Source organism: Betta splendens, chromosome 5 (assembly GCF_900634795.4).
Source record: "Betta splendens chromosome 5, fBetSpl5.4, whole genome shotgun sequence".
NCBI lineage: Eukaryota > Metazoa > Chordata > Actinopteri > Anabantiformes > Osphronemidae > Betta > Betta splendens.
This window is the reverse complement of record NC_040885.2, coordinates 7,526,483-7,554,267: the sequence shown is the minus strand read 5'-3', so window position 1 is coordinate 7,554,267 and position 27,785 is coordinate 7,526,483. Positions and strand designations below refer to the sequence as shown.

The 27,785-nt window shown below is 44.9% G+C and overlaps 4 protein-coding genes and 1 non-coding gene across 7 annotated transcripts; 1 reads left to right on the top strand and 4 right to left on the bottom strand.

Moving 5' to 3' along the window:
• Nucleotides 1–470: 470 nt before the first annotated feature.
• Nucleotides 471–19,249, top strand: loxl2a (lysyl oxidase-like 2a). The gene is made up of 14 exons (XM_029151284.3): nucleotides 471–612; nucleotides 1,810–2,099; nucleotides 3,881–4,056; nucleotides 10,897–11,105; nucleotides 12,446–12,662; nucleotides 12,767–12,950; nucleotides 14,030–14,181; nucleotides 14,259–14,426; nucleotides 15,675–15,840; nucleotides 15,964–16,204; nucleotides 16,273–16,388; nucleotides 16,481–16,617; nucleotides 16,778–16,889; nucleotides 18,111–19,249. Exons 2-14 carry the CDS (start codon nucleotides 1,826–1,828, stop codon nucleotides 18,179–18,181), a joined length of 2,223 nt encoding a protein of 740 aa, XP_029007117.1. The 5' UTR covers nucleotides 471–612; nucleotides 1,810–1,825; the 3' UTR covers nucleotides 18,182–19,249.
• Nucleotides 17,300–21,777, bottom strand: r3hcc1 (R3H domain and coiled-coil containing 1). Its single transcript, XM_029150553.3, has 9 exons — nucleotides 21,766–21,777; nucleotides 21,144–21,298; nucleotides 20,864–21,001; nucleotides 20,255–20,780; nucleotides 19,981–20,156; nucleotides 19,764–19,834; nucleotides 19,583–19,678; nucleotides 19,305–19,445; nucleotides 17,300–17,916 (listed from the first exon to the last, which is right to left on the bottom strand). The coding sequence occupies exons 1-8, from the start codon at nucleotides 21,775–21,777 to the stop codon at nucleotides 19,336–19,338; spliced, it is 1,284 nt and encodes a 427-aa protein (XP_029006386.1). The 3' UTR covers nucleotides 17,300–17,916; nucleotides 19,305–19,335.
• golga7 (golgin A7) lies at nucleotides 21,690–24,341 on the bottom strand. 3 transcript variants are annotated; one of them, XM_029152027.2, is made up of 6 exons: nucleotides 24,189–24,341; nucleotides 23,584–23,706; nucleotides 23,328–23,480; nucleotides 23,120–23,221; nucleotides 22,871–22,929; nucleotides 21,690–22,714 (listed from the first exon to the last, which is right to left on the bottom strand). In XM_029152027.2, exons 1-5 carry the CDS (start codon nucleotides 24,195–24,197, stop codon nucleotides 22,882–22,884), a joined length of 435 nt encoding a protein of 144 aa, XP_029007860.1. In that variant the 5' UTR covers nucleotides 24,198–24,341; the 3' UTR covers nucleotides 21,690–22,714; nucleotides 22,871–22,881. The 3 variants fall into 3 exon arrangements, with proteins under 3 accessions (XP_029007860.1, XP_040926835.1, XP_029007859.1); XM_041070901.2 differs by lacking the exon at nucleotides 24,189–24,341 and adding an exon at nucleotides 24,038–24,060; XM_029152026.3 differs by lacking the exon at nucleotides 24,189–24,341 and adding an exon at nucleotides 23,849–23,990.
• Nucleotides 24,342–24,715: 374 nt separating this feature from the next.
• On the bottom strand, nucleotides 24,716–27,279 carry rplp0 (ribosomal protein, large, P0). The gene is made up of 8 exons (XM_029150222.3): nucleotides 27,189–27,279; nucleotides 26,778–26,885; nucleotides 26,518–26,693; nucleotides 26,204–26,291; nucleotides 25,668–25,814; nucleotides 25,397–25,582; nucleotides 25,176–25,316; nucleotides 24,716–24,923 (listed from the first exon to the last, which is right to left on the bottom strand). Exons 2-8 carry the CDS (start codon nucleotides 26,829–26,831, stop codon nucleotides 24,768–24,770), a joined length of 948 nt encoding a protein of 315 aa, XP_029006055.1. The 5' UTR covers nucleotides 26,832–26,885; nucleotides 27,189–27,279; the 3' UTR covers nucleotides 24,716–24,767.
• Nucleotides 25,892–26,020, bottom strand: LOC114856439 (small nucleolar RNA SNORA63). Its single transcript, XR_003786071.1, has one exon. It is a non-coding gene; the product is annotated as a small nucleolar RNA SNORA63 (small nucleolar RNA).
• Nucleotides 27,280–27,785: the final 506 nt, after the last annotated feature.

The following is a 27,785-nucleotide window of genomic DNA, read 5'->3' as shown; positions in this document are numbered from 1 at the left end:
TAATTCGTTGCATGTGCTGGAACTCACATGCTGTACTGCAGGGAGCGATGTAGAAACATTTGCAGTTATGTTTCCTGCTTGCCCAGTCTGGGGCTGCACGTTAAGACCTGGCAACCCTGTAATTTTCTGTAAAAAACATTTTATGACTGATTTAGGCTTGTGTTCAAGTTCACTATCAAAATATTTCACAGCTCAGAAGTTCAGTCAGAAATGCGCTGAACATGGGAGGTGGCACGTGGGACTCGCAAAAAGAAGAAAAAAAAAAAGTGCCAACCCAGTGCGGAAAATGTACCGTTTGACACAAGCAACGGCGGCGGTATCTACAGAGTCGGGTCCAGGGATCGTTCCAGCCCTCGTGCTGTGTTTTTGTAACCCAGGCGACTGGGCCGGAGGGGGCGGGTCCTGGATGCTGAGGCGGGCTCCGATTGGCTGCCGGGCGCGGCGAGGAGTGGGACGGCAGCGCGTTGCCAGATGTGAGGGGAGCGGAGGAAAGAGCCCGGCGAGTACTAAAGGGACAAAGGGGCGCTGACTCGCACCTCATCCGCTCCAGCAGGTTGGAAACGCGCGTCTGCGTCCTGGAAGGCGGCACCGCTCGCGCTACGCCCGTAAAGAGTGAGTAAAGGGTCATCCGTCGACTGCTAATTGGGTGATAGTCGCACGTGCAGGAATGTGAAACTCCAGGGAGCTAACTTTACGCTGACTTTTCTGGTTCCTTTTGGACTTGAAGCCTAAATAAATAGGAATAGTCGTTAAAAACTGTAGTAGACAACCGCTAATTATTTCATTTTCCTCTCAGACTCATACTTTATTTACTGTATAGGAACGTGGGCTGTTCCTGTGTTTTAACATAGAGCTCACATCCATCAGCAGTCACTGCTGGGATCATGTCTGTGTGTTCCTGTCTGACATCGGGTGTATTTTCTGAGTGGTCCTCGCCCCCGTCCAGGGGTCTGTCTCCGCCCCTCCCCGTGGACCCTCTGCATGCTGGGGCTGAGTCTGATTTATGTCTGTGTGCTAATGAACGAGGAACACTGTGAGCACCGGCTTTGACTGAGAGCGTGGCGAAGTCAGCTTTCCTGCGTTGACCTCAGCCTCCACTCTGCACTAACTACTCGTTCGCCCCGAGCCGTTTGTGTGCATTTACTCAACGCTGTCGGATTAATTTAACTCGTTCGTGCTACTGATTCTTGTGCTCCGGGTGTGTTTGCTCTTTGCATACGGTGAACCCCACCTCTCGCTATGGTGACCCCAAGCTTGACTGTGGAATCAATCTGGGGATGTTTTCTCAAGTGCGTTGGGCAGTTGCTATGACGTCAACTTGGAAAATCCCCCCCCCCCCCCCTCCAAGGCTCGGACCCCACTTTCACTGTCTTCCTTCCCGCTTACTTAACTCCAGGAACATTCCTCCCCGGGGGCTTTCGGGCCCCTCATCTGACACTTCCAGGGTTTACCATGAAATATGAAGGCAGGCAGGGTTGAACTCGATTCAACTTCTCTCTGAACCTCGGTGGCTCTGCCTCCGGGCGCCGATCGGCCGATCAGCCCATAACGAGGGGCAGCTCCCACCCCTCGGGGGCCTGCGTTGGCTCAGCGTCAGGCTCCAGACAGGTAGAGAGATGAATCCCTCCTTATCGCGTCCAAGTCGTCCTTGGCAGGTGAACACATTTCCACCATTAGCTTAATATACTGTGGAAGCCTGTGGTTTCAGTGGTTTTAGCCCGTCTCCTTCAACAGGACTCATAAAGCATGGATCAGTGTAAGGTCACACAGCTTCAGTTGTTAATGCAACAGCCTTTTTGTCCTCCCTAGGTCCTATTTCCTCAACATGCTGCATCCAGTCGCCGTCTTCGGCGCCGTGTCCGCCCTGCTGGGCCTGTGTAGGGCCCAGTCGGGCCCCGGCGCCCCCGTCATCCAGCTGCGTCTCGCCGGGGACAAGCGGAAACACTACGAGGGCCGGGTGGAGGTTTTCTACAACGGAGAGTGGGGCACGGTGTGCGACGACGACTTCTCCATCTACGCCGCCCAAGTCGTGTGCAAAGAGCTGGGCTTCGTCGACGCCGCGTCCTGGTCGCCCTCGGCCAAGTACGGAAGAGGAGAAGGTGAGGCTGCACATCGTTGGCCTTAGGAATGGGCTGCACCCAAATAGGACCCTTCAGATCCTTATCTGTCAGCTGAGTGAGGGTTATTGGGTGTTAATATTATCAGACCACCAGCCCCACACATCCAAATATGTCTTTCTGGTATTTGATATTTTCCGTGGAGGTTGAATGAGGTACGCGTTCCCCCCCGTCTGACTGCTCATACCCTCAGGCGATGGTTTTCCCATTACAATGCGAGTGAGCCGCACCACTCCAGTAAAAACCATTAGAGTAGGGGGGACTGGAAACACTGAGTGTGTGTGTAAACCGACCGTCTCATCTCGTCTTTGTCACGCAGGAACTCCTCCATCACTGTAAAACACTGATGGGATTCCCAGCTCCGCTAATGCGATAGCTGCTGGTGGTTGGTGGCGTATGCAAGTAGGTAGCCAGTAATTAAAGCAGTGGCCCTTGTTTGAGGCACATGTTTTCCCACTGGCCCGGCCACATCTTAGCCAGCCACTTTAAAAGTGAAGTAATTAACTTAAGTTATGTGCTTCCCGACGGGCCACGGTCATTATGGCAATTTTGAGAAGCGCAATTATGAAGCAATATACTCCATGCATATAATGTTGCATGCATGCTACTTAGGAGAAGCAATGAAAGTGTCTTTGATGTACAACCACGCACCTTATTTTAGACAAACTGTGAATTGAGGGCCTTTGTTACTGGGATTTTAAAGGTTTTTGTTGCTTAATAAAAGACACTTTTTTGTGCATAGAATTATCTGGTTAATCTGTTTATGATGAGGGGGGCCTTGAATTTCCCAAATATTTCATTCAAGGAGTTAGCTCACACAAGGTTTCAGTGTATTTCCTTGTTCTCGGTGAAGACACAGCTATTAAAGTGATTGAGAACATTTTTTATTTCCCCTCACGATGACTAATGCGCCAGTGAAGAGAACCAGCAAATGTTTTCACTTGAAGTCAACATGTTGTGACTGCACAACAAGTACGGACAGACTTTGGATGCAGAGGGGTTTCCTGCAGAAACGCCAATAAGATCCGCAGGTGTAGTCGACACTAAATCAGTTTTATTTGAACGCTGTGCTACGTCCAGGTAACGCTGCGCGGCTGACTTAAAGTGCCAATAAAAGCTCAGCCAGCAAACGAACGGCTCCCCCTGCGCTGAGCCATCCGCTCTTTTCCCTTTAAGATCCCAAAACTGCAGCCGACGTGCATGAAAACTGGCAGCGCAGGCTATTTGTTTGGACAAACGTGCGCTGAGAGCCTGCCGGCGTTCTCTCGGAAACGTTTGTCGCGTTACGTATTCCTTATTGTGAAAATGTTCCACAGGCGGGAGGCGGCTGCGTGACCGTTTACCATGTGTCACGTTCCAGGTATGATCAGGATGTTCCTCGGCAACACGTTGAGGCTGTTGGTGGTTTCCATGGCCACGAGTTATGTAGTCTCGCTCACAGCTGATTCAGAACAGCCAGCTGGACGCCAGATGCTCTGTTTCAGTAGTTACAACATTTATTGGCCAGATTTTGGCAAAAAAAAAAAAAAAAAGGTTGGAGAGTAGATCTGTCTCCACGTGAGTTGACTTCACTGTCTCTGTGACTAGACTTAGTGGAATTGTTGAATATTTAGTAGCATATAACTCTCTCCAGAGGCGAGAAAACAGCACCAGCGCAGAGTAAATATGAAACAATGCATTCAAATGGTTATTGTCCAGTTTTGTGGCACATTGCACAAGTTGTTTGACCAAAAGTACAAAACTCTCTCCTCACTCTCCTTCAGGCCGCATCTGGCTCGACAACGTGCACTGCTCCGGTGCAGAGAAGAGCCTGGCCCTGTGTGAATCCAACGGCTTCGGCGTGTCTGACTGCAAACATTCAGAGGACGTCGGGGTGGTGTGCAACCAGCGGCGCATACCGGGCTTCAAGTTCACCCGGAACCAGGCCAACAGCGAGGAGGTGGGTTCACACAGAAACACATCCACCTATGAAACCTCATCCACTCGGGTGGGATCGCTGCATCACATAATTAATAGCGCTCAGGCAGCATCAAGCACACACAGGCAACCAGAACAGATGTCCAGTGAAGTTAAAAAAAGAACAGGCTTGAGATAAAAGAAATATCTCATTATAATACTTAGTTCCAAGTAGCTCAAAGTGAAGTATTCGCTTTAAAACGTTCCAGGTTTCTGGTTTGAGCCAGACAGATACACAGATGATGTGCCAGAAAAATAAAAGCTACACTGTCAGATAAAGTCCAGAGTGTGTAGTAGCTAATTTACTGCTGTTGGTTCGCCAGCTTGGGTTGCACCATTTAAAACTATAAATAACTTTATGGCCTGTGAAGACAAGCAGTGAATGAACTGGTTGCCAGGAGACATCTAACGCTGTCCCATTAAGGATTTCTAGCTCTTACTGGGTGCCACAGCTTCAAGGATGTTAAACTGATTTACTTTGTGGTAAATATGCACACAGTCAAAGATCAATGAAGACGTTTGAAATGTGCTTGTTTTGTAGTATTCATTCAATTGTTATTTGGTGATTAAGTCTATGACTGCTAGAGGATCCCACTGTTTTAGTTCTATAACCCCATTTAAAGCCACTATATGCATCAGACTCTTTATTGAACTCTGTTCCTCCTAGTCAGCAAGTATTGCTTAAAATGCTTATGTGAATATCTCAACACTGCTCACAGTGTTGTTCAATCTGTCTAAAAAAAACTTTAAGACTATTTTAATAGCCTTAAAGTTAATACTTTTGCTTCAATCCTGCAATTATTTGTAATCCTTAGTTAAATCTGATTTGCATTTTCTTTGTTTCAATTAATATTACATACAAAATCATATGTGGTCACTGGTGTAACTATGTTAAAACTGTCCTGCCAAAAAGTCCCTTTCTGTATGTTTTTATCATACATGTCTTCGCATGACCAAATGGATAAAACTAGTAATTGCAGTAGTAGAGTAACAGATACGAAAATGATCATGTCTGGACAAAATGTCTTACTGACTTCTTCCGTGTAGAAAGTCACGTCTGCTGTAAAACGAGAGCGGCCCAAAAAACCGTCAACTCAGCACATGGCTGTGTCTAAAGTCAAGCTGTTGAACGGCACCACTTGTTCTGAGGCCGGAGCCGGGCTCCTATTGGTCCCTGCCTGCCCGCACCAGGCCCCCGCTCCTCGGCCGGGGGGGATCGTGGCGGTGACTCATAGAGAGGGGAAGACCATCCCGTCTGGCTGCACAGAACACATGCCTCTGTGCGAATGGAAAGTCTGCGTGTGCGTCTGTGGACGTGACGGGAGATAGATACAGATAGAGGTTGTCCTTCAGAGCAAGTTATTAAAAAGCCCCAGAGGGTTTCCCTAATGAAGCCGGAACGACAGACACGCAGCAGCATTCTGTTGGCAGCTCAGACGTGTGGTGGTGAAAGTCTGGCAAACAGAGATTATGTTTTTTAGCGGACTGAGTAAAAGCAACTCATCTAAGCCTTTCAAGTGCTCCGTTGTGTGTTTGATCAGGAACAAGGAACAGACAGAAACAGTCATTTAAATATTTAATCATGGGGTGTAGGACCCAGTCCGCTGCGGTGCGACTCTTACAGCTCATGCATGTCAGCATCACCCTCCTGTTCCTTATTCCACCTGTGTATTTAGGGTCTCTGGGTTATTCCTGCAGCACAGTCCCCCGCCCGGTAAATATTTCCTCCGTCTGGAAGAGCCCTTTCAAGTCGCAGGGGAGACGAATGGGAAAAGGTGTAGCTGCACCTCTTTAACCGCGCCGGAGCCGACGTCATCAATGGGCCACAGTGTTCCTTCCATTCTGGAATGTTCACATCAAAACTATGTGCGTGTGGAGCGGAAGAAAGGTGAAATGATCGGTATTTTAGCAGTGTAGGCACGTTTCAGAGCCCATCTATAAATATATAACTAGGGACTTGAAATGTCAATAGGCTGAAACAGGAAACATCTGTACTGTGTAAGGACATTTTCGGGGTTTGAGGGTAAATGTGCAATTTACAAAGTTGTCTCAGACGACGGTTATTGTGGCTTTCTGGGGTTCAAGCTGTTGGAACACTTCACAGCTCGCTCTGTGCTTTGATCACGGACAATGGTCCACTGGAGCCGCCAACCTGTCAGCCTTTATTCAGCTTCAGTGGAACGAAGGATCCGCTGCCCTGCGCAGAACGAAGATGAAAGCGTTCGTGCTTAGAACACATCAGGTCGTTTAGCCGACAACCAGGGTTTTCTTATCAGAGCAGCCGTTTGACCCGTGACCTCCCCAGCGGCTCATTCTGACAGTAAAGTCTGTCTGTGATGTTGTCTGCTCCTTCTTTGCTCCGTGGAGGAGAAAAAAACTGTCTACAGAATGTTTTTCATCTACTTACGGAATTTCTCAACACGACAACCCAACATACGTTCCTGTGTGAGCGAACAATGTTATTTATTGTGGCACGCAGCATCTAACCCCCCCCACAACCCCCCCAAAAAATACACTTCCTGGCATTTAATATTATTAGAGCACAGTTTGATGCTTTTGTCTATTGCAGCACAGTTAATCTAAGTGTTTGTTTCTCACTGAGGCATGAGTCATTCTTCGAGCACGGGCAGAACCAAAGTTTAGGATGGAAGAACTCTTTGTTTAGAATCTGTGAGCGGGGACATCAAGCAGCCAAATGTTCAGCTGCCGGTCACATGGGAACCTCACGTGTCACCAAAATCCAGACAATCCTTGCCTAATATTCCAGTCTACATTTGGTAGCTGTTTATAAGACACTGTGATGTGTAATTGTACGATAATTATAGCTGCATGCTTGAGTTTGATAGACGTTATTTGGGGATGTTCTTTTCCGTGTGTGTTTTTTTTTTGGCCATTGCTCAATGCATTGTTACGTGCACAGGAGAACGTTCCAGTGGGAAGTGTTGCTCCCCAAAGCTTGACTCATTTCATCATAACTTTTAGATTTTTCACCACTACCTAAAAGGAAAATACTGTGGACGTCAACTACTACCATTGTCAGATTATTATCATCCTGAATGGAAGAAAAAGGAAAACGACCTCTGTATTTACTCCCAACAACACACAACACAATGCTGCAGTGAGAAGACTCTGGGTTCAAAACGAGGCAAACGTTGAGCGTCTGCACTGGTGTCCAAGAATGTCACCTCCTTGCATTCTCTGCTACACTATAACAGGAACCCAAGCCAAAGTGGGATCGTCTGCCAGCGTTATCTGTGTGAGTGGTCTGCGAGGAGGAGACTGACCGAGGGGAGAAAAGGCTGGAGCCGGTTTCACTCTCTCGTGGAAAGAGTAGCAGACACATCCACCACATGTTCCACTGTGGCCTCAGCTCAATGCAGAGATATTACACAAACGGAGCTATGAAATGGAAAAAGATGCCCCTGAGACATCTCTGAGAAACATTTACTGTAATAAAGGTTTTACACGTAATTATTAGATTGGCTGGAATTAGCCCCACAATTTAGTGTGTGTGCTAATAGGAAAAGCACATTACTGTGAATACCATTAGAGGCCAAACTGTCTTTATCTACGAGGCCACAATGAGGTGGTTATCTTTAATTTAAAAACAGCGAGCCAAGCTAAAACCAAGTGCAACCAAACCCTACTGGAACCTCAGAGGCTCACAGATTCCAGTAGGTCAGCGATTTCTTAGGTCCATCAATAAATTGTAATATTTTAATTATAACTACAGTAAATTGGAAGAAGACGGTTGTAGAGATTTCTTTAAAATATAATGTGAAGGAGAGATCTTGGTCAAAGATGAGATGAAACCAAAGCTCCTCACAGTAGAACCTGTAGCTAATGTTATATCATCCAAAATTCTTTCAATGATAATATCTGAAGACCAATCATTATAATAATAATAAGTATATTCATTTCCAGTTCATTATACTTTTGAAAAGGTGTCATTTTTTACAGTAATCTCCAGTTTGAGTAGTGTGAGTTTTGTCTATCTAATATTTTTCTTTTCTTTGCTACGAAGGGGGAAGTTCACTCAATAGATATTCCAGGTGCAAAGTATATGACTACTCGCTACATACACAATCTCAGACGGGTCGGTCAGACTGTGGTGGGAGTGGGCCGGTGCAGATGTGAAAGTCATTTCACAGAACCTTGCCGTTCCCTTGCGTTTCCTCTGAACCGTGGACTGATTATCATTCATACTTGCCGTGTTTCGTGAGGTGGGGCGAGCGTCTGGGAGGGTGGGAGCGTGCCTGGGCACACGTGCAAATAAATGTGCAGCCAGGCTGGAAGGCTGAGCGCAGGCGGAAGAAATGCACAGTAGTGGAAGCATTAGTCAGACACCGGCTTGACCAAAGCCCCATGTTCACACATCCACATACAGCACGAGACCCCCACAGAAAAACAAGCCTCCAGTTGGAAAAAGTTCAGTAATGGTCAAAGCTGACTTTAGAAAGTGAAATGAAGAATGCTTGCTTTTTATAAACACCAACAAGTATCTGTAAATATTTGAAAAGGGGAAAGGTTTTTTTTTATAACCACTTGAATGAATGAAGTCACTGAATGAATGTAAAAAAGAAAAGGTCCAGTTAAGAATTAACCTGACTGCGACCTCCATAACAGAACCAGGTCATACTGTGTAAAGCAAAGCAAAATGTACAGCTGCCCGATGGACTGAACAAATGAATAGATTGGGAGGAAGACTGAGGCCTTGTTCTGGACGGACCGCACCTTTGGCCCGGTCCAGGTTTGCCAACCTGCGCTAACAAAGACTGCAGGAGAGCGGCCTCGGCCAGACAGGATTTTGCTGAGTTTACGTCTGGTGGTCTGGGTTCGGGGGGTGGGTCGGGAACGCCTCGACCGTTCCCAGCTGTGGGCATCTGTTCCCCTCTCGTCAGCCTCACGCGTCCAGACGGCCCGTTTCCTCCCTCCGAGCCCAATGCTCGGACCCTGCGCGGTGCCCCGTCTCACAACCACCCACCACTCGTCCTGTCTGGGCTTTTGTTCCCTGCACCTGGCTTCAGCTGGGACTGATTTCTATGTATGAGTTCATCCTCTGTATCAAACGATTTTATTTTTTTACGACCACTGCAGGTTTTATCCTAGCGCTCGTGTCGTATAATCAGCGTAATGATAGGGTTTCGGGTGAGCGCGTGATCCTCATCACGTCTCCTCGCCCTGTCGTCCAGCCAGGCATCAACGGAAAGCGGCCCGTCACGCCGTGGCCCCCAGGAATCTCCTCATGAAAGGGCGGTTTTCAGCTGAACTCAGCGCGGCGGCGCGCGGCACGACTGGGGTCAGCGAGAAGCAGTCTGACGCGGACGTGGCTCCGCCCGCGCTGCCGTTTCTAGTGTTTAGAGAAGCCTTGGACATTCCTTTAGGCTGACGCCACCTCAGGAAACCACCCTGTGGGGAAAGGTTTAATGTTTCAGGGAGAAATGCATGAATGCTGGAGGGTTTTTTTTTGGGGGGGGGGGGTGGGGGGAGATAAAAGAAGATGAATTTGGCAAAATGATTGAGCTCAGCAGTCACATGGCTCAGAGGAGCCCAGAGTTTGGGCCGCGCCGCCTCACACCCAGCAGCAAACAGTGCAAACAGAAAGGAAATGAACAACGGCAGTTACTAGGTAGCTCTTTTCCCAAGATGTCCTGGAGGTCAAAGTTTAGCACTCCGGCGTGATTTAGGGGGACATTCGCTTTGACCAACTGGCTTTAAAGCCTGTGGACCACCAGGCTCATAACCTGAACTCTCAGCAGCTCAGTTCCTGTGATGTCATTTGAATAAATTGAGGTTTATTAGTTAATTAATTATCTCGCATTTTATTTGCATATGTATATAATGAACTGTGGAGGAAAGACTAATGTCTCTTTAGCATCTAGGCTCATTCAGTCAACAATAGTAATTATTATCTTAACAGTAATAAGTACCACTCTATATGTTTATACCTTTATCATGTGATGGGATGTCAGTTATTCCATTATAGTCGTCTCCTGTGGGAGAAACCTTAAACGCTGTTTACGGGCTTTGACAGCTGTGCTGCCACGTGAGACGTATACACAGCTCTACACAGAACACACACACAAAAAAACAGTTAAGACAAATTCCAGACATTCGTCCGACCAGCTACACTTAACAAGTTTAAACAGCGATTTAGTCTTCACATTTTTCAAACTGTTACATTCCTAAAAGGCTGAGGGGTTTATTTTCCCACTCACGATCTACATTTATGTCCCGTTGGCGATAATATAGGAATACTGTAGATATGCAGAAGGTGAAGGCCCAAAGCACAAGCAATTAAAAAAAATAATTAAATAAGAGTTCCCATAGAACTTTATTGTCTGTTTGACAGATTACAGCTTGTTTATAGAATAGTTTACTGATGTCACCAAGGTTTATGCAAACTTCAGTTAGATGAATGTCATGTAGTGGGTTTACAGTGTATTTCACGGTGAAACATGGGAATTGAAATAATGACTCAGCTAGATTGCAAAAGCATTGGAATGCAGATAGTGATACAGGAATGCATTATTAACAAGAATTTCAACCATTGGGTCTTAAAGGCGCCTTTACATGATCTGACATTCTTGTCCAGCGTCTCTTTAAAGATACTACTGATAAGCAGTCAGACTGGATTTAAAGCATGATTACGTGTGAATGTTGCAGAATTCAAAGTCTGTCTAAATTATATTATATTTATTATAAATCAAACATGGGCAGAATGAAAAATGATGAAAGACATGATGAAATGTCAGGTTTGATGGCAGTGAATCCAGCTGATCAGATATGAGGGGTGAAAGGTCTTCACTGTCATGTGTCTCAGGGGTTGCCGGTGCAGGTGGAAGATGTGAGGATCAGGGCCACATATTCTCACCGGAAGAGGATTCCCATCACCGAGGGCTTTCTGGAGGTGAAGGACGGCGGCAAGTGGAGGCAGATCTGTAGCGAAGGGTGGACGGAGATGAACAGCAGGGTCCTCTGCGGCATGTACGGCTTCCCCGCCGAGAAGTCCTTCAACGTCCGACCCTACAAGTGAGTCACGCTGGTTGTGGCGCTGGTCCTCAAACGAGTCCACCACTTGAAATGTAAACATTTCCAATGTCGCTGGGCTAATTACAGCTTGGGTTATAGCAAACATAGCACTGCTATACATAGAGTGAACCCTGAAATTCACACCAGTGTAAAAGCATGTCATCATGCTAGGGTGCACCACACATCCCCATATGGAAAAAGCACTATACAAGCTTGTTTTTCTATATGTGGCAGCTTTTTGTGCTTCATGTAGGACTGAGGCCATATTTTAAATCACTTCACACAGTGGAAACGTTACATAACCACGTATGTTTACACACGATCATCACTCATCTCTTTTCCACACTGAGCTTAAACAGACTTGAGCCTGGAGATTCTTGACCAGCGGCCAAACGCTGCACACACAGTTTGGCTCTTTCCGGGAGATGACAGTGAAAACAGTGGCTCTCCCGCCTCTTTAACCGTTCCTCTCATGAGTGATACGATGTCCTGGCGAATATGTGGCCTAACGCGAAGCCAGCTGCGTCCCGGAACACTGTGTCTGCTCTTATCTGCTAACATGGAAACTGAAGTTCCCAACAAAACAGATGTTCAAAATCACAAGCGCGAACCTCTGCCTCGTAACAGCACAGAGGAGAAGAACACGTGTCTCCTACAGGGCCGAGGCTGTTTGCCTGGGTTCCTCAGTGACGTGTGCACACATATGGAGCGTGTTTATATGTTAATGGTCTTTGTTTATCACTGGGGTAACAAAGCTCGTGTGATTTTGAAGTGAGGGATGCTGCTCTGTTTCGCTGATGAGGAAAAACTATGAAAGTTTGTATGTGTTTGGCACAAGCACCACCTGCTTTAATGTGCAAAGAGATCAACAGAAAAGAATTAAGCTATCAATCAAATATAGAGCGACTACAAACCTGAAGCTACGTTCTGATTTGTTTACAACATCTGCAGTGGAAGAAAATCGAAGCTGTAGCTGCAGCACATGCTGGATTCATTAGATCGTCTACTTCTTGCAATGCTGAGATCGGCTTCAAGGCGTGTTGTTGCTTGATGACCCTCAGTTGGTGACATCCATTCAAACACGGGGTCATGGGAACCGTTAGGTGCCCACTAAACAATACCTCCATAGTGCTTCACACCATAGGATGGGCATTGTTGAATTCCTCACGCACAATAAGTTCCCATAAAAGAGCTTCTCAATGTTTTGGTGAAGTGTGAAAAAGAAAAAGGTCAAAGCGTTTGTGTTCTCCTATTAAAAAGATGAAGATGAGTGACTTCCCAAGGAATACATCAAATCACTGGTCCAAGTTGCCTTAATTAGTTATTTTATTCCTTCCCAGGCTGCTGGCCAAGCGTCGCAAGAAGAACTACTGGGGCTTCTCCGTCAACTGCACGGGCAACGAGTCCGAGCTGTCTGACTGCAAACTGGGCCGGGAGATAGAGCTGAAGGGCAACAAGACGTGTAGCCGGGGCATGCCCGTGGTGGTCAGCTGTGTGCCCGGACGGGCCTTCGCCCCCAGCGTCAACGTCGGGTTCAGAAAAGCCTACCGGGTGGAGGTGGGTCGGACGACGCCAGCCACTACCATTAACGTCAGTGACAGACAGTGTTTTACCAGCTGAGATCCACCATCTAACATCTGCGGTGCCGTCTGCCTCTGCAGCAACCCTTGGTGCGACTCAGGGGGGGGGCCAACGCGGGCGAGGGGCGCGTGGAGGTGCTGAAGAACGGCCAGTGGGGCACAGTGTGCGACGACAACTGGAACATCCGGGCCGCCACCGTGGTGTGTCGAGAGCTGGGCTTCGGCAGCGCCAAGGAGGCGCTGAGCGGAGCCCGAATGGGCCAAGGTGGGAGCCGGTCTGTGGCGATCGAACGCGCGAATGCTGACTTCATATGCTCAAAAATGGCCACCGTGAGGCTTTTCGCGCTCACAGGGTTGCTCCTCGCGTTCAGGGACTGTCCGGAGGCAAGATTCCAGGCGGAACAAACCCGCAGCTGTGAAAATGAAAGCTACTCCGCCTCCACATGCTCTCGTCTGACTTCAATCAGCGCAGACCCACCTTCCGTCAGCGCACGGAGGTGTTAGGGGATATATGGCGAAGCGCGTTGATGCTGAGACTCTGAATCTGTGAAATGCAATATAGCGGGGAATTATGAAAAGCACGTGCTCACGGGAACAGTGAACACAACAGTGCACAAAATGTTCTGGGGAGAAAAAAAAACTTTATGGGAGAGGAATTCTTTGTCGGAGAGTGCAAAAGAATTGTAGGGGATTTTTTTAGACACTAAACACTGGATACAAAAATGTCTCCAGACAGAAACACACTTCAAATTTTGTTTGTTTTTAGAAGTTATAGGAGTGGACTGAAGGAAAATATGAATCAGTTATTTGCGCATTTGTGAGTCTCGCAAATGTTTTAAATGCATTGTTGCTCATCTGTCACTACAGGAAGTCATAATTACTGCTCTGAGCCGTTCCTGTTGTGGGCGACTTCCAGTGGCCGTCTGCGTTTTCAAAGCTCACATCACTGCAGACGTTCTCGTGTCTGTCGCAAGGGAGCACTCACACGTGTTATTGTGGAAACTTCGCCACCGTCCACTGACTTTTTTTAACCTGAACAAAAACGATGCAGAGATTCTTTACAGGCCTCAAGTGTCTTTTTCCATCCGACTGCTTGTTTGCTTTGCCCCATAAATCCATGGAGCAGGAAATCATTGGTGTTTGGCAAGACGTCGTGTTCCTGCACCACATACAAACAAATAAGGTCACGAGTAGTGGCAGTACAGGCTTAACACCATAGTAAATCAGAATTCTCCCTGTTAATAACTGAATTAAGTAATGGTTCTAAAATGATTATCTGTTAAATCGAGGACACATTGTGAGTGCTCCATTCAGTACTAATAGTTCTGCATTCTCTGTGTTTAGGCATCGGGCCGGTCCACATGAATGAGGTGGAGTGCTCTGGCTTTGAGAAGTCGCTGACTGAGTGCTACTTCAACCGGGACTCGCTGGGCTGCAGCCACGAGGAAGACGCGGCGGTCCGGTGTCACGTTCCTGCCATGGGCTTCCACAACAGAGTGAGCGACCGTGACGGAGACCAGACACGCTCCGCCTGTACACACGTCATCACACATGGGCTCGTCTGTGTTCACAGCTCCGATTAGGCGGTGGCCGTAACCCGTACGAGGGCCGCGTGGAGGTCCTGGCAGAGAGGAACGGCTCGCTGGTGTGGGGCACGGTGTGCAGCGACAGCTGGGGGACCATGGAGGCCATGGTGGTCTGCAGACAGCTGGGTCTGGGCTTCGCCAACCATGCGTTCCAGGTGGGGAGCGTTAAACCAATGTATTTAAATGAACACCAATAGAAAACATTGGTTGGAGGAGGGTTACATACACAAATATGCTGATAAAATAATTGTTAGTCTGTGAATATGTTACACAACATACAGCGTATACATGTAGGTGTTGCCACAGCTTTCACTGGTGTCACTGTGCGCTGGTATTTGCTGACGCGTCGCCAGTTCTGCCATTAAGTGGGGTTCAGTGGGTTCATTAGGAGCTGACGTTCCAGCCCTGTTAATATGAGGAACTCTCACTGAAACGGGCCTCACCTTTGTTGAGCCCACGGGGCTCAGATACATCAAACAGGCTCAGTCAGTGCAGGGAGCAGCGGTGGTAAAGCAGAGGCGTAGGGAGAACTTGCACGTCGCCTTTGAACTTTCATGGACGCTCCACCGGTGACGTCAGCGCCTGCTCACGCTTCGCTCTCGCTTTTCAAAGGGGACCTCAGTTCACCTGTTAAACCAGGAGGTGAGAGACTGTTAACGTCCAGCAGCCCATTAAGGCTGCGTTAGCTTCTGGCATCTGTGTGTTACTGCTACTGTGAACGATAACAGACAGTTACATTACATCAGGTGTCTACTGGGCATTTCCAGCTTTAAAAATAAATAAATTAACAGGTCAAAGCATTGTAATAACAAATAGCGTAGCAGCAATACATGATCTCTCCTTGTTATCTTGGCAGAGCAGGGCCTCAAACTCTCCGCAGAGTCTTTCCTGTCCGACTTTAAGAGCTTCTGCAGGCGAACCTGGCCCCCACATGGAACTAATGACACGGAGCTCAAACCATGCTCTTATGTGTCCTCCCCTCCCTTCCCACGTCCGCATCGCTCAGCTACATACTTTCTCATGAGTCCTCCGCTTTCTCGGAAGATGACGGAAAGTAGGAGGTTTTGTATTAAGGGAGATTTCAGGGCAGCGCGATGAGGACGATGAACCCCTCGCTGTGCATGAGACCCTTCTGATTTGCCGCTGGGAAGTTTGGCAAATTAAACATAGAAATTAAATTAAAACAATGTTTTCTGTTAGAGACAATTAATTATTTTTGCCAAAAAGGCAGAAACGTCTTATCTCCTTGTTTCAGTTAAAATCTAAATCCAAAATCTTGCAGTTGTGAACAGAATACTACCAGAAGTAATACTTTTTATCTAAACTTCAGCAGGAAAGACAATAAATATAATTTTAACCCATGAGCTTTGGTTGAGTGACATTTTACCTCTTCTCTCCCTCAGGAAACATGGTACTGGCAGGGAGATTCCTCATCTGATGCAGTGGTGATGAGTGGGGTGAGGTGTTCAGGAACCGAGCTGACCCTGGATCAGTGTCTACATCACGGGAAGTTCATCGACTGTCCCAGGGGAGGAGGTCGCTTTGCTGCTGGGGTCTCCTGTACTCAGAGTAAGAAACGCATCGCAGTACGAATCCAGGCAAAAAGCAGCTCATGGGCCGAACAATTGAACCCCATCAATATAATCAAAAGGCCTTCATGAGCCGCACTAAGCGCTGATCTCCCCCCTCCAGCCGCCCCAGACCTGGTCCTCAGCTCCCAGGTAGTGGAGCAGACCACCTACCTGGAGGACAGGCCCATGTACGCGCTGCAGTGTGCCCACGAGGAGCGCTGTCTGGCCAGCAGCGCCGACAAGGCCGAGCCCACGTCCTACCGCCGCCTGCTGCGCTTCTCCTCGCAGATCCACAACAACGGCCAGTCGGACTTCAGGCCACGCGCCGCGCACCACTCCTGGGTCTGGCACGAATGCCACAGGTGAGGACTAGACCAGTGACTGTGTCAAACGGGACCTACGTCAGTGCTAATGAAGGTTTATCCCTCAGACACTACCACAGCATGGAGGTCTTCACCCACTACGACTTGCTGAGTCTCAATGGCTCCAAAGTGGCAGAGGGACACAAAGCCAGCTTCTGTCTGGAGGACACACACTGTGATGAGGGTAAACACCTTTTGTGTATGAGTTAGTGTTTAGCTTATGTTTGTGGAAAATAATTGAGAGAAACTAAATTAAAGTGCTCTAATTGTGGACAGGGATCCAGAAGAGATACGAATGTGCCAACTTTGGTGCCCAAGGCATCACAGTTGGCTGCTGGGACACCTACAGGCATGACATCGACTGCCAGTGGATCGACATCACAGACGTGAAGCCTGGCGACTACATCCTACAGGTTGGTTCCTACATTGTCTGTAGAAACTGAAAAACGATTAAACTTTTCCTACGGAAAACTGTTCGAGCGTCCTTTTCTGCGATTCCAAGACTTTGAGAACTTAAGAGAGAAATAATTAACTTTACGCATGTTTCACCTTTAATACCTTTTTCTCTGCCAGGTTGTGATAAACCCCAACTATGAGGTGGCAGAGTCAGATTACACCAACAACATCATGAAGTGCCGCTGCAGGTACGACGGACATCGGATATGGACGTACAACTGTTATATAGGTGAGTCCTGTGAACACTTAAGTCACATTAAAAGTTTTGTGAAATCACTGTTTACCTTAAAATAAAATGTGGTATTTTATGGGACTAAATAATCCACTACTCCCTTGCGTTCCAATTCTGGAGGGTTTCTCTCTTGGACTCTTTGGTCTTTTTCTGTATGATTTCTCTGGATTCTTTGAGTCTACTGATGACATTGTGTAAAATAGACCCCATGCTGCATGTGAAGATGTCAACAACCTATTTTTGTTATATATTTAAAAAATATTTGCACTTTGGTGATTTGATCTTAAATCTTATGGGAACAAAACTGCAGTATTTCAGAATACTAAGATACTTCCTAAGATCCAACAGGTAGGATTTACACAGCAGGGATGTTTAAGAGTACCTTTATCACATTTAATACTACAAGCTTGTATTGTACTATTTTTAATCAAACACAGATTCCAAAACAATTTTGGATGATCTTCAACAACAATTTACTTTTTTTTTTTTACAATTTTGTATTAAACAAAACTTGTGTCCCAACATTCCTATTATCATGAATGTTATTAAGTTCTCTAATGCATGGAGTGAGGAACAACCTTCACACATTTACAGTAACACAAATAAATATTAACTGAACATGTTAAAAACAACCTTTAAGTTAATTCAATCCATTATAACATGGCTTTGTATAACAATAACTTATTCTTCTGCCTCAAACATAATGGTGTTTATAAAAAAAATATTGAAAAGATTTCTAAACAGACCTGCTTCTCTCAGGGGAACGGTACATTACGTTTGTCTATGAATCTTGTGTGAACTGCATTCAATAATTAGCTTTTAACTATAGTAACCAACTATATACCAGGTTTCTTTATCTGTGACACTTGAGCCAGTCAGAAACTAATAATAATAACCATCACTGGGCAGAGTTGGTCTCCATCTTCATCACATCACAGCTGATATGTCCGCAGACAAACGGTGCTGGAGAACAGGGCCTGACGTTAGAAGTCACCTGTTAGTGAAGGGAGGCTGACACAATATTCTGTAATACACACAGTTAAGATATTAAGACATCACAATATAAACATCTTTCCAAAATAGTGGACAATTTTATAAATGACTAATAAAATGTTTAAAAGTTGTTGGTGATATAGGTTGAGATTTGTTTGAGAAGGAACTTGTTGCCATAATCCATGCTCATGCATTGACCCTCCTCCCTCTGTCTGATATCCACAGGTGGCTCACGGAGTTCAGAAATAGAAGAAATGTTTCCTGGATTACTGACAAACCAGCTCTCACACAGGTAGACCTGACACCGACAACATGGACGGACGGACGGACAAGGGACGCGTACATGAACATTTGACAACCACTAGAGGGGGCTGTATTCTTTCACCTCCTTAGATCAGTGTTATTTGTTAATGAGCTCAGGGCTCCACTGGTACAATGGACAACGATTAAACGGTAAACTGCAAAGAGTTATTGTTAACAACCACATTTAACTGTACAAAATGTATTTTGTTTAGTGTGTCTTGCCTATGTTGACATCGAAATGCTGATTTTGACCAGGTGCTTATCAGAAGAGATGAGGGAAGATTGAAGCAAATTAATTTATTAACTTACCTACACCAACTATTGTTTTTTTAAATTCTGGTTTAAAGCATTTTTGTGAAGAACAACATCATTACATGAACAAGGGAAAGTTGAGGCTTTAGCTAGTAATGACTGAAAACAAATACAAGTTGTTGATGTTAATTACTGGATGGAAACTGATGCTGACAACACACACCAAGATCTCCTGTTTCTAGAACAGCTGTGGTACAACCTATGACAACATGTAACCACAACCTCAACAAAGTCTGATTTGTTCTTGCATTTTCCTTCAGAGCCATTTTTATTAGATTTATTTATGTCTAAAGGTGGTTACACATGCTCCCTCCATCAGTTCTCACATTAAGTGAAGTTTCTCAGTCTTAAAGTGAAGCAGAGAAGAAACCTTGTTAGTTTTGTGTTATCTATGTATTTCAGTTCACTCCTGAAAAAGTTGTATTTATTGAATTCTTATGTCATGAGTGTAACCGAACATTTCATCCTCATGACTTGCACATCCCCTGAGCTTATTTCTCAGTATCTATGTTTCGTTAGTATTGGCATCAGGGACTATACCAACATCATGGATGTACTGTACAAGCCACAAGTGTATGTGAAAATGAATATTTTTTTTCTTATTTTGTAAATTAGTTTTTTAAGTTGCAAATTTGATGACCCTTCATTTTAAAAGGGTCTTCAATTGCTGCCTCAGTGTTTTCATTTTGTTTGCATGGGTGAATGTGGGAATGCATTACATTTTTTGAAATAAAAATTATAAGAGCAGATTATTTCTAAGTATGCATCAATGTATAGAAGGCTTACAACTGTTGTGCTCTTCACCTGTATATGCCAATATCATAAACACTCCTCCTTAATATCTCTGCGCTCGTCCTCGTCCCCTCAGCCCCAGTGCTCTGGTCACCATCCGCCTGGCAACAGCCGAGTCCGTCCTGGGACGTTCTTTCACTGGCTGGATAAACTCTAAAGAACAACACAAAACAATGGTGATGTGATGTTTAGAATGTTCCCACACCAAACATAAAAATAAGCATACGATTGATATCTACAGCTCCGTAAACAGGGAGCATCCATGCTATTTAGAGATTGAAATCACCTACCTGCTCGTCTAATGGCCTTGCCTTTCGCTTTTTTGCTCCCTTCAGATAACGCACGTGTCTTTAGGAGTGGGTGGCAGATGGACAGGGCGTGGAGTGCTGCACACAATAATCATGCACCGCATTTACATACAGTATGTCACAGAAAAGTAACGACCCCCAACATTTACAAGGCATCACGTACCTGCTGACTCACTGGAGAAAACCCCAAGGGCATGTGTGTTGTCCACCCACTTTATCTTCATTCCACCTTCACTGAAACAGACAGCAAAGATGTTTATAGCATGTTTGTAATGCATGTGTTGTCTAGATCTGGGGTATAACTGTAATTAAGTGGTATGCCCAAAAAGAGAACAAAGATGTTTTTATTTTAGGTTTCAGTAAAAACTTTCTGCTCACACCTGTACTCGGTGAAAGCATCCAAGAGGTCCTCCGTTTTGAACAAAGGTGGGAAGTTGTAGATCTCAATGACGTGGCCAAAGCCCTCGTGGTCAACGCACACATTCTCGTATGAAGAATAATCATGGTGAACGTGGTCAATGGAAAACACAACAGCCTCTTTCAGATGTGCTTTGATCTGACAAAAACACAAAATAAGTTTGTGTGGTGTAATAGGAAATGCCCAAGAAACAAAAAAATAGTATACAACACAATCAAAATAAAGTATGTCTGTACCTCTTCAGTTAAATCCGTTGCATCTAAAGCGGTGTCTTCTGTCTGAGCATCGCATGGCACAGTAGGATCATATTTCTTGTCCGTGTCAGGGTTCTTCCGAGTCATATCTGACTGACAGGAACCAGACTGGTCCCTGTCCTGGTCCTCCTCCCGAGGACAATGTAAAGACATTTCTGCAGTGAGACTAATGATGCTGGCCTCTACACTGGGTTGTGAGCCCTGGCTGGATGTGGATGAGGAGTTTGTGGCGTCTGCAGTGTCATTATGGGAATCAGATAAACTGTTGACACAACTACTACAAGACGGACACGACTCTGCAGTGGATTCTTGAGCGTTCTGCAGGGAAAGTCTCTCCCGAGCAGCCCGGGGCATGTACAGGGGCTTGTCCGGTCTCTTGGACCCTCGGTTCCGAGATGGGACCGAATGTTTGGGCTTATACCCGTTCTCCATCTCTTCCTTGTGTCTCAAAGCATCTTCACACGCGCTGATGTTGCTGTCTAATTCACGGTCTTCCTCCACCTCAACCCTACAGGAAAACAGTCCACATTGTCAAATCCGTGGAACAAAATGCAAAGGCAGTTGAAAGATGCGTATCGTGGCTGCCTGTACCTCAGCTCGGAATGACAGACCGCCACTCTACGATGCCAGTCCTCTCCTACGGAGAAGGTGGTGAATTCGGGCCAGTCCTCTACGGCCTTGTGCGTCAAATACCGCAGTCTGTTAGGAAGAGGCGGGAAGAGGAGCACGCTGGACACGGAGGCAACGACGGACAGTTAGACACATAGTAAAAACACCACTTCATGTAGAAGTGCTGAAAGGCAATACAGTACAAACACTAAACCCGCCCCTTGACCCATTGACACAAGTGTTGAGCTGTTTGCTTTCTTGCCTGTTGCGTTCGCCTTTCTCTTGGTACGTTTCCAGTTCGTCCGTAACAAGATGCACGAATTTATTCTCTTGCTTTGGGAGATAAGTGCCATCGTAACAAGTGAACGCCAGGGCGGCCAGAGAGAGAGGGGACCAATTCAGTGTCCAGCCCACTAGCTAACGACCAGCTGAAGCAAACGTTGGCAAGAAACGCTTACAGAGTAACACAATGATACCGTTTAAGGCCTTCAGTTAACGGGCGTGTGAACGGAGATGTGACTACATGCAATTAAAAAGCATCAGGCAGGAGTAGACCGACAGCTAGCTAACACTTCTTAGCTTCCGGTAAACAATGTTTTCTATGGTGGAGCAAATACCACATCCGGTTTAGGTTCTTCAGAATAAAACTAAAACATTCCGTTTGCAATTAAAAGTGTTGTAAAAATGTATAGACTGAATCCGGGTAAACTGTATTCATTCTGATTAAAAATAGCAAAAGTATACTATTTCTTATGTGTCACAACTGGTGCTGCTCTGAAAGTAATGTCAATAAAATCAGTTGCAAAGCTCAGGAAAAGAGTATTTATTTAGATAAAACAGAAGCACATTTGTGAGAAAAGGATAGACTGGTATCAAACACTAACTACAGAAGCCATTGCTGAAGTTCAGGTTAAGGTTTCTGTGGTGAGAGTGACACGTAACAAGATGGTTAAATGTGACCATTAAATGCAGATGTCATAACTACAGATAGGAACTTTTAGCTTATATATATTGGGTTGCAGTATTACTTGGCGATGTATTTAATTGTAAACTTGTCCCATATATGAAGTGACCAAATTCAATTAATTCAGAACATCCACAAAGTATGTTTACTAACAAAATCAAACTGGTGCACAGATAAGAAACATTTTCCTCAACAAAGGCTAGAGCCAGAATGTTAATACTGTGGAGCAATGTAGATTTCATAATTACTAAACATAAATAAACCTCAACAGTTTTCTACCACACTACACGTTTTGTGACTTCTTATGGTTTGTTAAAAAGATAAAAGTCAAAATCACTCATGATTACTATGATCAAAATGTAGCATTTATCACTGTGGCACCAACGGACCAGTCATCAAATCAGGCATAATTATATAGTCCAGATCATTTATATTTCAGGTTCTGTGCTACTTCCTTTCACGCTGAACTCAAATTAAAGCTACTACATTAATGTACCCACAATGTGTCTTTAACTTTGAGCTGAACAAATAAACAACACAAAGCTCGCCAAAAACTACTTAGTAGAATTCAGAAACTACATGTTAGAGGAACAATCTCTTTAGCATATTCAACATTAACGTAGTATCCAAAACTGAATTTCATATTCAAGTGATGGAGCACAGAGCCTGAATAACAAAACTGTACAAATAATTACAATGTGGCATGTACAAGCCTCATGTATGAAAGGAAATCAAAACACATTTAAGAACAAAAAAGGATTGGCAGCCAAAAAGTACTTATAAATAAAAAAAAAGGGTCAGATCAAAATTATATACATCCCTTTCGGTGAAGAAGACCTCTCAATATGCTTGTGAGCAGAGCCATCAGCCTATAGAAAAATTACAAATAAAGAGGAAAAAAACAAATGTTAAAGGGTGGTTTCAGTGTAACCTAGAAAAATGTATGGACTTAGTATTGGTACTATAACATTACTCTCAGTAATTGTGTGATGTGCAAGTGGATCAAAGGCTTCATTACAACATACCAAGAGATTTTTTATCTACCAGAGCCAATACTTCTGTCTTCAAAGATGGTTATTTCCACCTGAGAAATTGCAAGTTAAGAAAGAAATGAAGCACTGAATGCACACTATAATATCATTAATTTCTCATTTATGCATATGCTGAACTTAGATACTACAATGTACTATTTAACCCAGATATTTTTTTTAAACACAGACACTACAATGCTTGTAGTAATTACAATTCTGTAACAGGAGCCAGGAAAAGGATACAACTCGGAGGCCTCTCTCTATTGGGTCTGTCAGCAGCAAACCTCGAGGAGCATATATCTTCTCATTCTGGTCTTTAATAAACCTGCCAATCTTCTTTAACACCTGTAAAGAGAAAAACACAAATAAATGAATAAAATGGCTTTTACATTACATGGAAATCGTGTAGAAACAGTCTTAGCTGATGATATATATGACAAAGAATTTTTACCTTTTCATAGTGTGTTTCCATGCAGAGGAAAATGGTATACGCTGTCAGACAAGCCAGGCAGCCTTCCAGGTACGACTTCCCCCCAAGCTTCTCTGCCTCAGCATACAGGTTGTTCAGAGTCTGGACGGTCTCCTCAAACTGCTGCTTATCAATCTGAACAAACAAAAACTTTTATTTAGTAAAAAAATGTTTATAAAAATGTGTTCCGATATTTAAATAGAAATGGGAAATAGATTTAAGGTTAATGTGAACATACCCTTGACTCAAGCTCGGAGGGAAACTTGGTCTGGAACTTGCAGATGGTTCCTGAGCTGTAGTCTCTTTGGACAAACACCTTGGAAGACACAGTCGGCTGCTGGAGGTCCTGTAAACTGTGGGTCTGGCCCACGAATCAAAATGTGTGAAACAAACCATCTTTCTTAGATACAGAGATGTGTATATAAGGGTACAACCATAAAACCTCCTCTAATACAGCTGACAGCGAATTTCGGACGCGCATACCACCTAGCCAATCAACTTACGTAAGCTAACATTAGTCTGATCTTAGCTTCCAAAGCAATAAGCACCGTCGATTACTGGTTCCAATACCGTTCGGTCTTGCTAGAAAAACGCGACACTGTCAATTAATGAAGTCAGAGGAAAAGCCTACATTAACCTATTATATATTGTAACATTAGCCATTTAGCCTTTACCAACAACACGTTAGCTACCATTTGCAGACATGTCAGTGTCGCTGAGAAGTATCGCGAAGATAACGTTTACCAACACACACACACCAATGAAAGTAAGTTAACTTAGTAAATGTGTATTCTTGATTTGACCGGTCACTTTTTAAAACACTAATAAAAACCCAAACCTTACCTCAGCCATAATGGACGCTTTTTCTCCGGCTGCTGCGCAGCTAAAGCCCTATTACTTCCGGTTCACTCCGTTCAAAATAAGTGCCTTTCGACTGAGGTAAAAAAAGAAATTAACTGCACACGTTTGTTGATTATCCAGTTACCCTAAAAGAGTCCCAAAATTTGTTTGTTATGTGGTATGGTATGTTTGCCAACCTCCCAAGATCATACGATTTCCTAGTTGCACCTCAAAGAAATGTCAAAGAAACTCTGCAGTGACTTCAGCCAGAAAACTCTCCAACGTTTTCAACTTGATGCAACTAATTTTAGTAGTGAATCTTCATACGTTATTACATTTGATATTTGTTCAGTATATGTTTTTCATTTTTTTATTTGTTCAGTATATCAATGTCAACATACCAATTTAAGTGCATTTATTTTGAAAGCCAACACACCCAAACATTTGAGCCACAGGTTACTTCACTTCTGCATCAGAAACAGCAGCAAAATGATCCGTTTGCGCAACACAAATTCACAAGACACATCCAGTAGGGTCTTATTAGGCCAGTTTTATTTGACTCAAGGCTGGTTGAATTCACTATTAGTCAAACAAACCAAAGCCCATATCATCATCTGATTCCTCAGACTCCTCCTTAACCTCTTCCTTTGCAGCTGGAGCTGCAGCTGCCTCAGCTGCAGCAGCTGCAGGTGCTGCTACAGCAGCAAAAGCAGATGGGTCAGCCAGGAACGCCTTGACCTGTCAAGATAAAAGACTATTAGACAAACTGCATCACTAATTCTACACAATAAAAGAAATTACTCAGTACAAGGCTAAAAAGCCCGAAATGTTGTCTGGAACCAGGCTTTTCTATCTGCTACCAGGAACAGACAGGGATAGAATGAAACCAGTTTCTCTTTGCAGGGTGATCATCAATGCAGCACTAAACGGGCTACACCGAAACCTATCCTGCAATACATGACAATACATTAATCGATCATGGCATCATACCTTGTCTGCCAGAGGGAAGGAGTAGTCAGTTTCAACAGCAACAGCCAGGACCCTCTTGTACCCATTGATGATGGAATGAGGGATGGAGGCCAGAGTGGGGTAGCCAATCTCCAGACAGACACTAGCAATGTTCCTGACACCCTAAAGAAATTAACTTTTGTAAGTTTTGGAGGTACAGAATTTAAATTATGGAAGCACGATTGACAAACAGTGCATCTCACCTCCAGGAACTTTGTATGCAGAGAAGCCTCTGTGATGTCAAGCACCTCAGGACTATAAACACTGCCATTGTCATACACCTGCTGGATGATGAGTCCGAAGGAGAAGGGGGAGATGTTCAGCATGTTCAGCAGTGTAGCCTCGCTGGCACCAACTTTGTCACCAGTCTTGATCAGACTGACGTCGCTCTGGGGGGAACAAAAAGCAAGCTCTTGAGTCAGAGGCTGGAACACAAGCTTTTCATAATGCAACCAAGACAAGTATGTTACTCACCAAGATTTCAATGGTTCCCCTGGAAATCTTTGTGGTGATACCCAGAGCCTGGAAGAAGGAGGTCTTCTCAGGACCCAGACCAGTGTTCTGGGCAGGCACACTTACATCACAGGGGGCAATGGCTCCAGCACGGGCGGCAGCAGGAACCTGGAATATTGAATACAACAGTTTAGCGCATTACTCTACAAGCACTAAATTAAAAAATAGAGTGGAAGATTTATTTTGTGTTTGAGACCTTACGTCCCTGGCAGTCAATTGATGTTGACAGCCAGGGATAGCGAGGAAACAAGTTACTGTTTGCAGGGGGAACGACAACACAGCACCACACAAGCTGCACTGTAGAAATCCTGCATAGAATACAGTTCTAGCAAATGCAGGAATTCAAAACTCACTTCTCCAGAGAAGGATAATCAAAGATGTCACCAAAAGGGACAACCAACCAGTTTTAGGTTTTACACACGATCACCTTGCCAAATAATTCAACCTTAGACCATTTAGCTAGATCTCTGCCAGGCACCATTCTCCAGAATTCTTACCTTGTTAGCCAAGAGCAGGTCCCTGACCTCAGCCAAATCCTCCTTGGTGAAGACAAAGCCCACATTCCCCTTAATATGGGGCAGGAGTCTGTCAAATCACAGGATCAAAAAGAAATTGTAAGAGCGTTTCTGCAAGACGTGAACTTAATATACAATGTCTGAAGCCTTGCGTCCCTGGTTGTCAGAGATTTAGACAGGCAGGGATAGCAGGAAACAGGTTATTGTTTGCAGGGGGAACGACAACACAGCACCACACAAGCTGCACTGTAGAAATCCTGCAAAAGTCATAGCAAACGCAGAAGCACAGAACTCACTTCTCCAGAGCAGGGTTGTTCTCCAGGTGGCCACGGATGGCCTTGCGCATCATGGTGTTTTTACCCATCAGCACCACAGCCTTGCCACGAAGAGACAGACGGATGGTCTGCATCTGCTTGGAGCCCACATTGTCTGCCCCGACAATGAAGCATTTTGGATAATCATCCAGAAGTTGCTACAATACAGACCACACATTAACTTATTTTAGGTTTATTTTAGCACCGTATAAAATGGATGGGTGTCATGTCTTAATACTTACGATGATTTTCATAAAATAGTTGGACTTCCACGTGGCCCTGTCTTCCCTGGGCATCTTTGCAGTGCTTCCAAGGATCGCTAAACAGCTGGTTTAAAGACAAGGTAGAACCTAAAGCGGATTTAGAAAATAGAAATAAAAGTCAGCTCACGTACGTAGCCTATCAACAAACATCAGTCTGTACAGTACATCCGAACATGTGGTCGACGGCTAACCCTAGGCGGCTAATAGCAAGCTAACAACGTTACATTGGGCCGTGCGTTTATACGCAGCTTTATCATAGCTCTACGGGGCGGGAAATACATCAATCGATACTATAAGACTTTGTTTTCATTGACATAAAAATCATACTTGACCAAAGCCTAACATATTCGTTTAACAATCAAAAGACGAGAGACAAAAAGGCGCACTTACTGCGCACAAGGGTCGCGTGAAAGAAAGAGGAAGCGGAAAGACGTGTTAAGATTATATAGCAGATAAGTGACCAATCACAGCGCCGTAGAGGGCCGGCTCTTTACAACCATTGGCTAACCGTACGGTCAAGCTCAGTTTTTGCCATGCTCTAGAAAAGAGGAGGAAATATGCGCCTGGAATGTTATATGTTAACTTCAGGAACAAGAGTGGTGCGAAAGTGTGTTTTGCTGCCTTTTGAATGCACACAAGATCATTATAGCAATGTGGCATTAATGGTATTACAGCCCAGCTGCCTCTTGTATTGTGGTACCACATTTTTCGCTGTCTGCCTCAAATGAAGCATCTCATTGTCATCAGGATTACACCCAAAGCAAAGGTAGAAGCCTTGAGACAAGCACAAGGATTGACTAGGTTAGACTTTATCGATGGGGTGAAACATTCTTGCGTTATCGGAAGACTTGATGCAGCTTGCCATTGTTTACATGTACCAGTATTTTCCCCTGAAGCTTCACCGTGTTGAAGCATGATCTCCTTAAATGGAAGCTCAACGACCAAATCACATCCATCTTCAGATACTCAGCCTTCACATTTGCATGC